Source organism: Hyperoodon ampullatus, assembly GCF_949752795.1.
Source record: "Hyperoodon ampullatus genome assembly, chromosome: X".
In the NCBI taxonomy this organism is placed as follows: Eukaryota; Metazoa; Chordata; class Mammalia; order Artiodactyla; family Ziphiidae; genus Hyperoodon; species Hyperoodon ampullatus.
The window spans coordinates 52,618,069-52,635,093 of NC_136913.1; the positions used below are offsets into that span (position 1 = coordinate 52,618,069).

The 17,025-nt window shown below is 39.4% G+C and overlaps 1 protein-coding gene across 4 annotated transcripts in view; it reads right to left on the bottom strand.

The window, feature by feature from the left end:
• The window catches only part of ARHGEF9 (Cdc42 guanine nucleotide exchange factor 9), a gene marked incomplete at both ends in the record, with an annotated part of 229,194 nt that overhangs the window by 21,847 nt on the left and 190,322 nt on the right, over positions 1-17,025 (bottom strand). For all 4 annotated transcript variants that reach the window (XM_079728262.1, XM_079728260.1, XM_079728261.1 and 1 more), the window contains one exon: positions 2,449-2,692. In XM_079728262.1, coding sequence (XP_079584388.1) covers positions 2,449-2,692 — 244 coding nt within the window. The remainder of the gene's footprint in view (positions 1-2,448; positions 2,693-17,025) is intronic.

A 17,025-nucleotide genomic window follows, 5' to 3' on the forward strand; every position in this document is an offset into this window, starting at 1 on the left:
TCTTTGATTCCTGACTGCCTGGAGTTGCTTAGCCAGGCTTCACAATCACATAAGGAAATTCCTTATAATAAATCTCTTAATAATAATACATCTCCTATTGGTTATGCTTCTCTTGTTGAACCTGACTGATACAAGCATTTATATTAGATTCTGTATTCTTCAACTGGAGAGTTACTTATGATAAATTATGTTTGAAAAAGCAAGTTACAGAGTAATATGTATAGTACAATATAATTTTTCTAAATAAAAATAAAGTCTTATGTGTATATATGTTTATATGAGCTTAAGATTAGTACAGAAAGAGGTACACCTAATTAATACTGATTATATCACACAGCTTAGGAGCAACAGAGAAGGAAAAAGAATGCTAAACTTTATTAAATTTCCATATGTGTTTAAACAGTTATTATGACCATGTATTTATTTTATAATTAAAAAATAAAAATAGAAAAACATAAAAATTATCATAAATTCATATGACAACCATAAAAAATAATGATTAAAATGGTAAATGCTTTAGAGAAATGCTAATGATATAATTTTTAGTGAAAAATAAGGACATAAAATTATATCTATCCATCAAGAAGTGGCAGAAGTTGAAGGAGACAGATATAAAGATTCAGCCACCCTAGTTTTTGTTTTGTTTTTTTTTAGACACATAGAAAAAAAAAGATGGGAAGGAAATATATCAAAATGTTTACAAAAGTTATCTCTGGGTAGTATTTCATGTGTGATTTTTAGTTTTTTTCTTGTATTTTTTGTGTTTCTTTCACCCAGATTGCTTACAATGAAAATGATTTACTGTTATAATCAGACCAAAAACCGTAATATTTTAAAAAAGATAAACATAAGCTGTCAGGAAGTAAATTCTGGAAGCTTTTCTATTGTGTAGGAACCAGAGGGAATGGTATGAATCTTCAAGTTGATCTAGGGTTTGCAAAAAGCACACTAAGGCAATTCCTCTAATAGCACTAACAACCTAGGCAGGGTCAGAGGTTGCTGGCGCCTGCCATTGGGAGAAGCAGCCAGTAGCATTTCTGTAATGATTCCACATTATGTCCCAAAGCAGTGCCCATAGGCTGAAAGCAAATTGACTCCAATGGGACTTAAAGTGAATTATCAATATGCACTGTACCCTAAACCTGAGAAGACTAGGATAAGACTAAGCAGTGTCTTTCTGATTACCCTTCCTTGCCTCTGGACCATTTCAATCACTAACATTTCAGATAGGAGAATACATTTGCACCAGGACTCAAATGGTAGGTCCATTTTTCTAGAGGCAGTTTCTACCAACGTGAACATACAGGTGTTTTAAGGTATAATTCTCCTCCATTATAAGTTAGTCAAAAACAGAAACTCTTGTGTCTTCTCATGAAATTTCAATGCCTGGCTGGTTGGTATTTTTATGCCAGAAAGGCAGGACCATGAGTAAGAGACCAGATAGTACTTTGTAAACCACAAAGCTAAAGCCTAAATCCCACAGTTGGAAAGCAGCATAAAAAGTATCTCTACCAGCTATATTCCCTTCAGAAAGGAAAACAACTTATTTCAAGCCAAAGAGTATCGTTTAGTATGATTCTAAATCGTGCAAGTGGTCATGGTTTTAGACACTGTTATATTTCTATAATCTACTTTAAAATACTTTCATAAAGAGTGCATGATATATACATGCACATTAATTAAAATCTATACTCTAGGGGCATTTAGTTAACATCTAAATGCCCTAATCAGGAATATACACTCAAGAGGAGCAGTTCAGTCACCTTAATGCAGGAGGCCTAATTAGCCTAATACATGTTAAAAATGAATTTTCACTGATAAAAAAAGAATGCTGTGCAAGATGTGCCCTGGCCACAAAAGTCTTACAGGCACTTTAGCCCTCACAAGAACTAGGTATAAGAATCCAGTGAGCCCTACAGCCTATAGATACACTTCAGAAGGAAGCCTGAAGTTGAAGATTGAAAATGGGTACTATATTTTGGCCCTTGTCAGAGGATTTTGTCACTAGACTCTGACTAGGAACTTAGCTGAATCCTATATGTTACCAAATCTGCCTTGACTAACCTAACCTTTTTACAGAATATGCTGCTATGTATCTAAGGACAGAGTTGGGACTTCATTGAAATTACAGAACAGGCTCTATGACTGGTTTTGTGTTTGTTTGCTAATAAATTTTTGTATGTTTGGGAGAATCGAGCCTGAAGTTTTATTTCAGTGTAATAATCTTATCTAGTAATGAGAATGTAGGGGGCACCAACCTCTATCACTTAACCCTGACTAATAGAAACTATTAGTATCTACCAAAAATAACCTAATAATAGGGGACCACCGAAGTGGATTAGGTTAGTTTGCAACAAAAATCTTCTCTGCCTCTGAAAAAATGAAAACTAATTTAACTCACTATGTTCTTCATAGCCATATTCTTCTTTCTCCTCTCAGGTCACTTACCGATTTTTTCATCTTCCTGCACCATTTTCCTCTCTTCTCTGAAAGCCCTGAGCCAGCGTATCTTCTCCTCCAACTTCTTGGCAAAGAATAGGTGAATCTCCTCAGTTTCCTTGTTATGAAGCTTGAAGGCATTTTTCATGCTGACATTGAAGTCATCATCTCTGCCATCTTCAATGTCAACTACCTCATATTTATCCATATCAATGCGGCCTTTGTAGTACAGGATGTCTCTCCGGATCAGGTCCTAGGTAGGAAGAAAGAGAAGGCTTTTTGTTGAAGGTATGTGGAGAGTGGGTACCAGGAGACTTGGCACATGGGCGTAGCAGGATGCTAACGTTGCCATTGTTCTGGAGTATCAATGAGGGGTGGTTTGGTCTAAATTTGGGCAGGTTAGCTTAGTGTATGACACTAATAGTTGGTTAACTAGATGCTCTTAGAGAAAGCCTCTGGCCTACATCCATAGACTTTGTCTCAGACCTCAGCCTCAATCCATATATGTGTTTGCAAGACTGCTGATGGGAAGTAGGAGGCAGTAAGCCACACAAGCACAGTTAGCAAGGGCTTTTCCTCTTCCAAAATATTTGCAAGCCTTTCAGAAGTATGAAATGAACTGTTTGGTTGCCTGCAGTATACTCAGGAATCCAAGCAAGCCAATGAGACTTGCATATCAGAGGGGAGATGAGTGATAATAGTAGTTAGGTGGCCACAGGCTGCTAGCCAGGAAAGATTACTTAGTGAAGGTTGAATATTTAGCACTCTGGGGAGTTTTGGAGAAGGCCTAGTCTAGCAGGAGAAATGGGGGGAAAGTGAATAAAGAGCTTCATATATTGGCATGGATGAATCTCACAAATCTTATTCTGTGAGAAAAATAGAAGTTGTAGTTGGATACAAATAGTATATTTCCTATCTGTTATGACTTTTGTTTTGTTCTTGGGTACACAGAATTGAATCCCAATTCTCAGTCCATGAGACACTCATCATTACTCAATGCATAGTGCTCTGATTTCTCTATTTATTTACTTACTTATTTTTTTTTCTTTTGTGGTACGCGGGGCTCTCACTGTTGTGCCCTCTCCCATTGCGGAGCACAGGCTCCGGACGCACAGCATCAGCGGCCATGGCTCACGAGCCCAGCCACTCCGCGGCATGTGGGATCTTCCCAGACTGGGTCACGAACCCATGTCTCCTGCATTGGCAGGCGGACTCTCAACCACTGCGCCACCAGGGAAGCCCCTTACTTACTTTTAATGATGTATTGAGTTTTGGTGAACCCACTGCTCATTCCAAAAGCTACGACACCAAGGCAACCTCCATATTGAATCACATGCTCATCATTCCCCTGGTTTCTTTTCTATATAGTTTTATCTCATCTATATCTATTCCATTTATATAAGGTTTAAAAACATACAAAACAATGCCATCTAATGTTTAGGGATACATACATATGTACAATAATTATGTAAAAATATACAACCATGATACATGCCAAATTAAAGAGAGTACAGAGAGGAGAATGGGGATAAGTGAGAAGGAAGGGAATAAAAGAGGGAGAGGATAAAGACTGTATTTGTAATGATTTATTTCTTAAGTTGGATAGTGCGTGCTCATAATATTGTTTTTATATCTTTCTGAATATCAAGAATTTCATAAGTTAAAAAAAGAAAAAAAGAGGGGTGGATGAAATGACCTGTGGGTCTGTGGAATGTAAGGTCTGATAAGTAACTGTCTCACAATGATCTTTCAGCCCCTCCTCCTCTCAGCACTGCCCTCAGCTTCCCTTGAAAGCACACCTACTGCTGCATGTGATATGGATGAGTCTGTCCAAGGAGGGCCCCAATGAGCCCTGATCTGACAGATGTCTTCTACTAGAAGCAGGGGCCATTTCTGGCCAACTCTCCCTCCTCTCTGCTATATTTGGCCTTCTAGACTATCTGATAGAGTCAGAAATGTTCATTAATTTTTATTACCATTACATGGTCTGGTTAAACTATTCCCATTTTCCTGAATTGTCTGACATGCCTCACAGTTCGCAGCTGCAGGCTACCTGCAAAGGATTTGCCTTTGGCCACTCGCATTCCCAGTCCTAACTCTTCACACTGCATGGTAAACTGGGCTTTTCTGTAGGGCTTGGGAAGGCTGTCTTTAAGGATTCCCAGCATAGCTCTATCAATCTCAAAGCCCCAGGCTGGGAAATACAGGTGCTGATAAATTGCTTTGCAAAAAATAACAATCATGGTGGGTTTTTTTCCTTCCATAGTGATTGTGCATATAAATAGGCTTTCGAGTACAGATGGGTTCTGATCTGTTGGGTAACCTTGGCATCAAGTTTATAGGAGAGAGATAGGTCTGCTGTACGGAGTGGGACAATGTAGCTCCAAGCTTGTTTCAGAGCCTGGATTCCTTTCACCATGCTCAAAGTGGACAAGCTCAGTCCTGCCAAAAGGATGTGGTGGCACCCATGCACTGACTTCCATAATCCCCAGGAACACTTTGTGAAACATATGAATAAAAAGTAGGCCCTGTTAGGCTAATATAACTACAAAAACAGAACAAGCTGAGGAGAATGGATCAATGTAATCTACTTTGATCTTGTAAAATCTTGAAACCTGCCTTACAATACATAATACAAATACACACAGACCTGGACCACACAGCTAATAGGTGGGTGTCCACCTGGCTAGAACATGGGCAAGCTCAACCTCCCTCTATTCCTAACTTCAGCCTGCAGCTTCCTTTCCCTCTGAGTTGGTACATCATAATCATTGTTAGCCTTCAAAATCTTTACTAGTTTCCAAAAATGGAAAGAATGTATATGATCTTGGAGCTAAATTTAAAGCATCAACTGAACCTCCTATTGTTTCTTTAGGTATTTATCGATAATAAGGAAAGAGAGATAATTCTGTCTTTGTGGCACGGGAGCAGGGCTAGAGGGATGTATCATTAAAATTCTCCCTTTGTCTGCCCTTTCTGGCTCCCCAGAGCGTTGAATGTGAGTTTTCAGGCATCAGATTAGTCATAAAGCCAAGTGTAGGAATGTGATAGGAATGATTAAGAATGACCCATTGTTCAGAAAATCCAACCAGAAAGGGTAGCTAAGGCCACCAAGCAGCATGGAATGGTGGAAATGACATGAGTTAGAGCCTAAAGTTCTGAGTTTGAATCCTAGCTGCTTAACCTACTAGCTGTGTTGTACTGGGCAAATGAATTAACCTCACTGAGCCTCGATTTCCTCAACTATAAAATTAGGAGAGTCATTCTCACCTTGTAAAATTGTTGTAAAGCTCAAATCTAAACATGCAGTTTCCAGGTCATGAGGCCAGCCTTGTCTGATAAACATGGTGCTGAGCTTTCTTTCTTCTAGATCAGTGTTTCATAGCTCTTTAAAACTCCTTTTGATAAATCTAAAAATCCCACTGCCTCCTTTAATTCATTTAAACTTTAAAAATAAGTTAAATATTGCGAATGAAAAAAAAAGCAAAAGTAATTCTGAATATTTTAAAATTTACATAGCTACCCCACTGTCTCTGGAAATTCCATATACCCTTTCAGGGTAGGGGTGGTGGTAGTGGTGGGTGGCAAATACTGTTTGCCACTCACTCACCAAAATCACAGATCTATACTTAGGTTCGCACTAATATCCCCTCCCTGCCCCCAAAGAAGCCTCCTATTCCAATCCTTCCAGCCTTCAAGATCAAAGTCATACATTCTTCTTCCTCAAAGCAGCCTTCCCTGATTGCACCATCCAGCTCAAGTTTGGTTTTCCTTTTCTGAATGCTAGCACTGACTATGAAGACCGTTATACAATTGGCACTCAGTTACCACACTAGTGAATTTGCATTAGTTCTGTTTTACAGCTTTTAATTTTGTCTGTCCATTCAGTCTGTGCCCAGCACTGAACCTTCCTTGGTCTTTCTTCACTTAGGAGTTATCCACGGAAGGACAGCTTATAAAGTCTCAGAGGTTTTCCTGCTCAGCTTCTACACATAACAAGGGGGCAAAGCCCTCCTGAGCCCTAGTTGCCTGTGGTACTACTGGGACCAGAATGCCCACATGCCAATTGTTAACGGTGGTCTGAGTGCTTTCAAAGGGACATGGTGAATAGGTGCTCACTACAGATGCTATTTGGGTCATCACAAGTTCTCTGCCTAAATGGGATTGTTTCTAATAGGATGGCAGCCTTCCTCCTTTTCCTTTCCACTCATCCTAGTTGGAGGAGATTAAGGGAGCTAGTGCTTCTCTAGTAGGGTCCTGGCAGTCTGCAGCCAAGCATTCTGGCCCTGGCCCTGGCCCTAGCCGTAGCCCCAGCAAGGAGCCCACCCCCATCCCTAACATTACGTGACTGAAACAGCTGGGAGCTGTTTGAATTTGGCCTCACTGGGTATTCATGGGGTTTAATAAAACACTGCAGGACATTTTGTACAAATGACAGATGCTACAATCTGGAGAATGCAACTCTTCAGGATTGCAGCCTGCCTCACTTGCTTGTCAGTAAGGTTCTCCCTAGCTCTTTAGAGGGGGCCCTGGCTACTCACCCCTAGCCTGACAACCTGGTTTTACCTCAGATACTAGGGAAGGCACATGGTGCTGGGACTGGATTTGTCTTTATCATTATTGTATTCCAGCATCTACAGTACATACTTAATAATAACAAAATAATAACAACAACGATGTCAACAGTGAACACTTAACCAACATACATTATGCACCAGACATTATTCTAAATGCTTTGCATTTCCCCCCAGCTTTACTGAGGTATAATTGACAAAATTGTATATATTTAAGGAGTAATATGTGATGTTTTGATATATGTATGCATTATGAAATGATCACCACAATCAAGCTAATTACCATATCCATCATCTCACATAGTTACCTTTTTTTGTGATGAGAACACTTCAGATCTATTTTCTTAGCAAATTTAAATTATACAATACAGTGTTGCTAACTATAGTCACCATTTGTACATTAGCTCTCCAGAAGTTGTTTGTCCAACATAACTGAAAGTTTTTACCCTTTGACCAACATCTCCCCATTTCTCCCACCCCTATGAGCCCCTGGCAACCACCATTCTACTCTCTACCTTTAAGAGTTGGCCTGTTTTAGATTCCATATATAAGTGAGATAATACAGTATTTGTCTTTCTCTGTCTTATTTTACTTAGCATAGTGTCCTCCAGGTTCATCCATGTTGTTGGATATGGCAGGCTTTCCTTAGTTTTTAATGCTGAATAAGATTACATTGTGTGTGTGTGTGTGTGTGTGTGTGTGTGTATGAAGTTTTCTTTATGTATTCATCCCTTGGCAGCTACACTTTGCATTTATTAACTTAAATCATCCTCACAACAATCCTACAAGTTAGGTACTGATATAACCCAATTTTACGAGGAACTGTGGACATAGAGCAGTTAAGAAACTTGCCGAGGAATAAAAGCTACCATTTATGGCACTGCTGGGCTTTGAGACTAGGCTATCTGGCTCTAAAAATCTGTGCTTGTTTTAACCACTGTGTATACTGCCTCCCAATAAAAATGTGCTGAATGAATGATTAGTAACACTGCATATACAGTAATCAATGGCTAATATTTATTAAGCGTTTACTGCGTGTCAGGTACTGCAACTGTACTGTCTCATTTACCCCTCACAACCTTCCTTCCATGTAGATACTATTATGGTTCCCATTTTGCAAATGAGGGGATAATAAAAGGCACAGAGAATTTGTCCAAGGTCACACAACTATTTGGAAAAAGGAAATTGGTGGCCTCTTGTCTGGCCCTAGAACCCATGCTCTTGACATTATACTTTACTGCTTCCCACTACTTCAGGTGATTCTCCTCAAAGCCTCCTGAGATGAATTCTGTCATCAGCCTGATTTGACATTGATAAAAATAAGGAGTTAAAGAACTGGCCCAAGGTTAGACAAATTAGTAAGAGACAGTAGAGTCTAGGACTCAGGTGTTCTGGCTTTCAACCCCCTGGTTTTAAAGCAGAAATCTTCTTTCTGCTCTATTCTGTCTCTGATGCTACTGTTGTATTCCTGAGTTGTCCCGAATGGCTCATTCTCCAAGTCTGGCCCTTTAGTGCATGAAGAAATGGTCCAAATGCAGAAAGTTCCATGAATAGAAGAAATTCTCTCTCCAGTTTCTTTATACTGTTTAGTTCTGATTCTCCTAGATTATGGTGAAAGTGACATAAATACTGAGCAGTTATGGCACAGGGGAAAACAGAGCATGTCCAGACTGGCACAATTGATGATAAATGGGGAAAAGGCTGTTAGGGGCAACTGCAGTGTTGTAGGAATACTGGTGGATGATTGACTGAAGAGAGGTAAAAGGGGCTCTCCTCTCTTCCCCAGTAAAAAGTGAAAGGGAAGAAATGAAAAAAGAGATAAATTCCCCAAAGCAACAAAGTAATTTTCAATATAATCATCTCAGGAGGAAAATAACAAAATACATTATTAACCAAAATAGCAGGGCAATAAGATGCAGGGGAGCAGAGACATTAAGGACACCATAAAGGACAAGAAGAAAGAGAAAAAAAGAGTCTTACCAGATTTTTCAAAAGAAAAGTGACAAACAAAGAGGGAAGCAGCAAAAATTAAAGAAGGGATCACATAATTAGAAGCCACTGGTGTCATTTCACACCTACTATAATGGCCACTTAAAAAGTATCTTCATATATATATTCACACACATACATGCACACTCTGAAACAAGCTATAAGTTCTTCAAGCTGTTCTAAGTGGTGCATGCAATCCCAACGTCCAATGTGCAAAATGGGGAAGTTTTTACTTAACTTATTGGGAATTAAGAGAATCTTAAGACTGGATGAGAACTTAGTAACTGGGCCAAATGATGTCAGGGATCAGATGGGTCTATCAATCTCTCTTATACTATTTTTGGCAGGATATCATCTAGCACTTTTGGGAGTACATCTAGTAACAGAGACCTCACTATCTTTCAAGGCTGCTTAGTTCTTTATTGGGGTGGGAGAAGACTAAGATTAACAAGTACCCACTAGGTGTCAGGCCCTCTATCAGGCATTTTACATGCATTGACTTCATTTAATCTTCACAACAATCCTGTAGAGTAGTTATTATCTTCATTGTATAGATGATAAACTGAAGGTGGAGAAAGTGAAGTCATTTGCTTGAAGTCATGTAGTTAGTGAGCGCTGGAACTAATGAGCCCAAAATTGTCTGAACATAAATTTTATGCTTTTTCTACCACTCCCCACTGCTTCTATCTGCAAGGAAACTGCGGGAAAATCTGAAGTGCCAGGCTGAAATCCTGATATCCTCTGTCTAGTGCAACCCTCTCATCAACTAGTCTAGTTACTGGCAAGATAGAAGCTGGAATTTATGCGACATGACCTGCTCTTAGGAAACCAATGGAGAGTACCTGTCACTGTACCTCCTTATAAATGACCACAACTCTTTAATAATCTATTATAAGAGGGGCTGTCAAGATGGCAGAGGAGTAAGACGTGGAGATCACCTTCCTTCCCACAAATACAGCAAAATACATCTACATGTGGAACAACTCCTACAGAACACCTACTGAATGCTGGCAAAAGACCTCAGACTTCCCAAAAGGCAAGGAACTCCCAAGGTACCTGGGTAGGGCAAAAGAAAAAAGAAAAAGCAGATACAAAAGAATAGGGATGGGACCTGCACCTCTGGGAAGGAGCTTGAAGGAGGAAAAGTTTCCACACACTAGGAAGTCCCTTCACTGGCTGAGATGGGAGGTGGGTGGGGGGGAAGCTTCAGAGCCATGGAGGAGACCGCAGCAACAGGGGAGCGGAGGGCAAAGCAGAGAGATTCCCACACAGAGGATCGGTGCCGACCAGCACTCACAAGCCTGAGAGGCTTGTCTGCTCACCGGCCAGGGTGGGTGGGGGCTGGGAGCTGAGGCTTGGGCTTTGGAGGTCAGACCCCAGAGAGAGGACTGGGGTTGGCTGCGTGAACACAGCCTGAAGGGGGCTGGTGCTCCACAAGTAGCCAAGAGGGAGTCCAGGAAAAAGTCTGGAACTGCCTAAGATGCAAGGGAACATTGTTTCAGGGTGAGCAAGGAGAGGGGATTCAGAGCACCACCTAAACCAGCTCCAGAGATGGGCGTGAGCCAAGGCTCTCAGCTCGGACACCAGAGACGGGCATGAAACTCTAAGGCTGTTGCTGTAGCCACCAAGAAGCCTGTGTGCAAGCACAGGTCACTATCCACACTTCCCCTCCAGGGAGGCTGGGCAGCCCACCACTGCCAGGGTTCCAGGATCCAGAGAAAACTTCCCCAGGGGAACACACAGCGCACATCAGGCTGTTGCCATGTCACACCAGCCTCTGATGCCACAGGCTTGCCCTGCATTCCGTACCCCTCCGTCCCCTGGCCTGAGTGACCCAGAGTGCCCAAATAAGCTGCTACTTTAACCCCGTCCTGGCTGGGTGGGGAACAGACGCCCTCAGGTGACCTAGGCACAGAGGTGGGGCCAAATCCAAAGCTGAACCCCAGGAGCTGTGCGAACAAAGAAGAGAAAGGGAAATCTACCCCAGCAGCCTCAGGAGCAGCAGATTAAATCTCAACAGTCACCTTCATGTGCCCTGCATCTGTGGAATACCTGAATAGACAACGAATCATCCAAAAATTGAGGTGGTGGACTTTGGGAGCAACTGAAGACTTGGGGTTTGCTTTCTGCATTTAATTTGTTTCTGGTTTTATGTTTATTTTAGGTTAGTATTCAGAGCTAATTATCATTGGTAGATTTGTTTATTGATTTTGTTGTTCTCTTCCTTTTTTTTGTATATATATTCTTTCCTTTTTCTCTTTTTGTGACTGTGTATGTGCGAGCTTCATTGTGTGACTTTGTCTGTATAGCTTTGCTTTTACCATTTGTCCTAGGGTTCTGTCAGTTGGGATATTTTTTTTTTGTACAGTTTTTAGCACTTGTTATCATTGATGGATTTGTTTTTTGGTTTGCTTATACTCTTCTTTCTTTCTTCTTTTATATTACTTTTTAAAATAATATATTATTTAATTTTAATAACTATATTTTATTTTATTTTTTTCTTTCTTTTTTTTTTGTTTTTGTTTTTGTTTTGCGGTACACGGGCCTCTCACTGTTGTGGCCTCTCCCATTGTGGAGCACAGGCTCCAGATGCGCAGGCTCAGCGGCCATGGTTCATGGGCCTAGCCACTCCGTGGCATGTGGGATCTTCCCAGACCAAGGCACAAACATGTATCCCCTGAATCAGCAGGCAGACTCTCAACCACAGTGCCACCGGGGAAACCCATATATTTTTCTTTCTTTCTTTCTTTCTTTCTTTCTTTCTTTCTTTCTTTCTTTTTTCTCCCTTTCCTTCACAGCCGAGTGGATGACAAGGTTTGGTGCTCGGGCTGGGTGTCAGGCCTGAGCCTCTGAGGTGGGAGAGCTGAGTTCAGGACACTGGCGCACCAGAGAACTTCCAGCCCCACATAATATAAAAAAGCGAAAGTTTTCACAGAGATCTCAATTTCAACACTAAGACCCAGATCCACTCAACAACCAGCAAGTTACAGTACTGGACACTATATGCCAAACAACTAGCAAGACAGGAACACAACCCCACTCATTAGCAGAGGGGATGCCTAAAATCATAATAAGGTCACAGACACCAAAAAAAAAAAACCACCACTGGACGTTGTCCTGTCCACCAGAAAGACAAGATCCAGTCTCACCCACCACAAAACAGGCACCAGTCCCCTCCACCAGGAATCCTACACAACCCACTCAACCAACCTTACTCACTGAGGGCAGACACCAAAAACAACAGGAAGTACAAAATGGCAGCATTCAAAAAAGAGACCCCAAACACAGTAAGTTAAGCAAAATGAGAAGACAGAGAAATACATAGCAGATGAAGGAGCAAGGTAAAAACTCACCAGACCAAAAAAATGAAGAGGAAATAGGCAGTTTACCTGAAAAAGAATTCAGAGTAATGATAGTAAAGATGATCCAAAAGCTTGAAAATAGAATGGAGAAAATACAAGAAACGTTTAACAAGGACCTAGAAGAACTAAAGAGCAAACAAACAATGATAAACAACACAATAAATGAAATTAAAAATCCTCTAGAAGGAATGAATAGCAGAATAATTGAGGTAGAAGAACGGATAAGTGATCTGGAAGATAAAAGAGTGGAAATAACTATTGCAGAGCAGAATAAAGAAAAAGAATGAAAAGAATTGCAGACAGTCTCAGAGACCTATGAGACAACATTATCACACAAACTTTTGTATTACAGGGGTCTCAGAAGAAGAAAAGAAAAAGAACAGGACTGAGCAAATATTTGAAGAGATTATAGTTGAAAACTTTCCTAATATGGGAAAGGAAATAGTCAATCAAGTCCAGGAAGTGCATAGAGTCCCATACAAGATAAATCCAAGAAGAAACATGGCAAGATACATATTAATCAAACTATTGAAAATTACATACAAAGAACATATATTAAAAGCAACAAGGGAAAACAACAAATAACATACAAGGAAACCCCCATAATGTTAACAGCTGATCATTCAGCAGAAACTCCGCAAGTCAGAAGGGAGTGGCAGGACATATTTAATAAAGTGATGAAAGGGAAAAACCTACAATCAAGATTACTCTACCCACCAAGGATCTCATTCAGATTCGATGGAGAAATTAAAAATATTACAGAGAGGCAAAAGCGAAGAGAATTCTGCACCACCAAACCAGCTTTACAAAAATATTAAAGGAACTTCTCTAGGCAGGAAACACAAGAGAAGGAAAAGACCTACAATCAAAAACCAAAACAATTAAGAAAATGGTAATAGGAAGATACATATCGATAACTACCTTAAATGTAAAAGGATGAAATGCTCCAAGGAAAAGACATAGAGTGGATGAATGGATACAAAAACAAGACCCGTATATATGCTGTCTACAAGACACCACTTCAGACCTAGGGACACATACAGACTGAAAGTGAGGGGATGGAAAAAAATATTCCATGCAAATGCAAATCAAAACAAAGCTGAAGTAGCAATTCTCATATAAGACAAAATAGACTTTAAAATAAAGACTATTACAAGAAACAAGGATGCTATATAATGATCAAGTGATTAATCCAAGAAGAAGATATAACAATTGTAAATACCTATGCAGCAAACATAGGAGCACCTCAATACATAAGGCAAATGCTAACAGCCTTAAAAAGGGAAACCGAGAGTAACACAATTATAGTGGGGGACTTTAACACCCCACTTTCACCAATGGACAGATCATCTATAATGAAAATAAATAAGGAAACACAGCTTTAAATGATATATTAAACAAGATGGACTTAAATGATATTTATAGGACATTCCATCCAAAAACAACAAAACACACTTTCTTCTCAAGTGCTCATGGAACACTCTCCAGGATACATCATATCATGGGTCACAAATCAAGCCTTGATAAACTTCAGAATATTGAAATCATATCAAGTATCTTTTCCAACCACAACGCTATGAGACAAGATATTAATTACAGGAAAAATATGTAAAAAATACAAACACATGGAGGTAAAACAATACACTAGTAAATAACCAAGAGATCACTGAAGAAATAAAAATAATACTTAGAAAGACATGACAAAGAAAATACAATGACCCAAATCCTTTGGGATGCAGCAAAAGCAGTTTGAAGAGGGAAGTTTATAGCAATATAATGCTACCTCAAGAAACAAGAAAAACATCCTCAGCAAAACACAAGCAAACAGAATCCAAAAGCACATTAAAGGGACCATACACCGTGATCAATGGGGTTCATCCCAGGAATGAAATGATTCTTCAATATATGCAAATCAAATGATGTGATACACAATATTAAAAAACTGAAGGATAAAAACCATATGGTCATCTTAATAGATGCAGAAAAAGCTTTTCAGAAAATTCAACACCAATTTATGATAAAAACCCTCCAGAAAGTAGGCATAAAGGGAACTTACCTCAACATAATAAAGGCCATATATGAAAAACCCACAGCCAGCATCATTCTTAATGGTAAAAAACGGAAACCATTTCCACTAAGATCAGGAAAAAGACAAGGTTGCCCACCCTCACCAATATTATGCAACATAGTATTGGAAGTTTTAGCCACAGCAATCAGTGAAAAAAAAAAAGAAATAAAAGGAATCCAAATCGGAAAAGAGGAACTAAAACTGTCACTGTTTGCACATGACATAAACTATACATAGAGAATCCTAAAGATGCTACCAGAAAACTACTAGAGCTAGTCAATGAATTTGGTAAAGTAGCAGGATACAATATATATGCACAGTAATCACTTGCATTCCTATACACTAATGATGAAAAATCTGAAAGGGAAATTAAGGAAACACTCTCATTTCCCACTGCAACAAAAATAATAAAATACCTAGGAATAAGCCTACTTAAGGAGATAAAAGACCTGTATGCAGAAAACGATAAGACACTGATGAAAGAAATTAAAGATGATACAAACAGGTGGAGAGATATACCGTGTTCTTGGATAGGAAGAATCAAAATTGTGAAAACGACTATACTACACAAAGCAATCAATCTACAGATTCAATGCAATCCCTATCAAATGACCTATGGCATTTTTCACAGAACTGGAACAAAAATTTCCTCAATTTTTACGGAAACACAAAAGACCCCGAATAGCCAAAGCAATCTTGAGAAAGAAAAACGGTGCTGGAAGAATCAGGCTCCCTGGCTTCAGACTATATTACAAAGCTACACTAATCAAGACAGAATGGTACTGGCACAATAACAGAAATATAGATCAATGGAACAGGACAGAAAGCCCAGAGATAAACCCACGCACATATGGTCACCTTATCTTTGATAAAGGAGGCAAGAATATACAATGGAGAAAAGACAGCCTCTTCAATAAGTCGTGCTGGGAAAACTGGACAGCTACATGTAAAATAATGAAATTCGAACACTCCCTAACACCATACACAAAAATAAACACTAAATGGACTAAAGACCTAAATGTAAGAGCAGACACTATAAAACACTTAGAGGAAAACATAGGCAGAACACTCTATGACATAAATCACAGGAACATCCTTTTTGACCCACCTCCTTGAGAAATAGAAATAAAAATAAAAATAAACAAATGGGACCTAATGAATCTTAAAAGCTTTTGCACAGCAAAGGAGACCATAAAGAAGATGAAAAGACAACCCTCAGATTTGGAGAAAATATTTGCAAATGAAGCAACTGACAAAGGATTAACCTCCAAAATATAAAAGCTGTTCATGCATCTCAATATCAAAAAACAACCCAATCCAAAAATGGGCAGAAGACCTAAATAGACATTTCTCCAAAGAAGATATACAGATTGCCAACAAACATATGAAAGGATGCTCAACATCGCTAATCGTTAGAGAAATGCAAATCAAAAATACAGTGAGATATCACCTCACACCCGTCAGAATGGCCATCATCAAAAAATCGACAAACAATAAATGCTGGAGAGGGTGTGCAGAAAAGGCAACCCTCTTGCACTGCTTGTGGGAATGTAAATTGATACAACCATTATGGAGAACAGTATGGAGGTTCCTTAAAAAACTGAAAGTATTACTACCATATGACCCAGCTATCCCACTACTGGGCAAATTCCCTGAGAAAACCATAATTCAAAAATAGTCATGTAGTACAATTCTCATTTCAACACTATTTACAATAGCCAGGACATGGCAGCAACGTAAGTTTCCATCGACAGATGAATGGATAAAGAAGATGTGGCACATATATACAATGGCATATTACTCAGCAATAGAAAGAAACAAAATTGAGTTATTTCCGGTGAGGTGGATGGACTTAGAGACTGTCATACAGGGTGAAGTAAGTCAGAAAGAGGCAAACAAATACCGTAGGCTAACACATATATGTGGAATAAAATTTAAAAAATAATTCGGTTCTGAAGAACCTAGGGGCAGGACAGGAATAAAGACGCAGACATAGAGAATGGAATTAAGGACATGGGGAGAGGGAAAGTTAATTTGGGACGAAATGAGAGAGTAACATTGACATATATACACTACCAAATATAAAATAAATAGCTAGTGGGAAGCAGCTGCATTGCACAGGGAGATCAGCTCAGTGTTTTGTGTCCCCCTAGAAGGGTGGGATAGGGAGGGTGGGAGGGAGACGCAAGAGGGAGGGCATATGGGGATATATGTATACATATAGCTGATTCACTTTGTTATACAGCAGAAACTAACACACCATTGTAAAGCAATTATACTCCACTAAAGGTGTTAAAAAATATCTATTATAGAATTCTGACAAGCTCAACGGCAATAATGACATAGAGGTTACTAATGAAGAATTTGGAGTCAGCTTGCCTGGATGCAATTCATGGCTCCATCACTCACTAGATATAATATCACCTTGGCAAATTATATAACTTCTCTGTACCTCACTTTACATATATTTAAAATGGGAAAAATAATAGTACCTACGTCATGGGTTTGTTGTGAGGATTAAATTGAGTTAATGAATGTAAAGGCCTTAGAACAGAATCATAGAGGTGCACAGTAAATGTTGATTCATTATTAT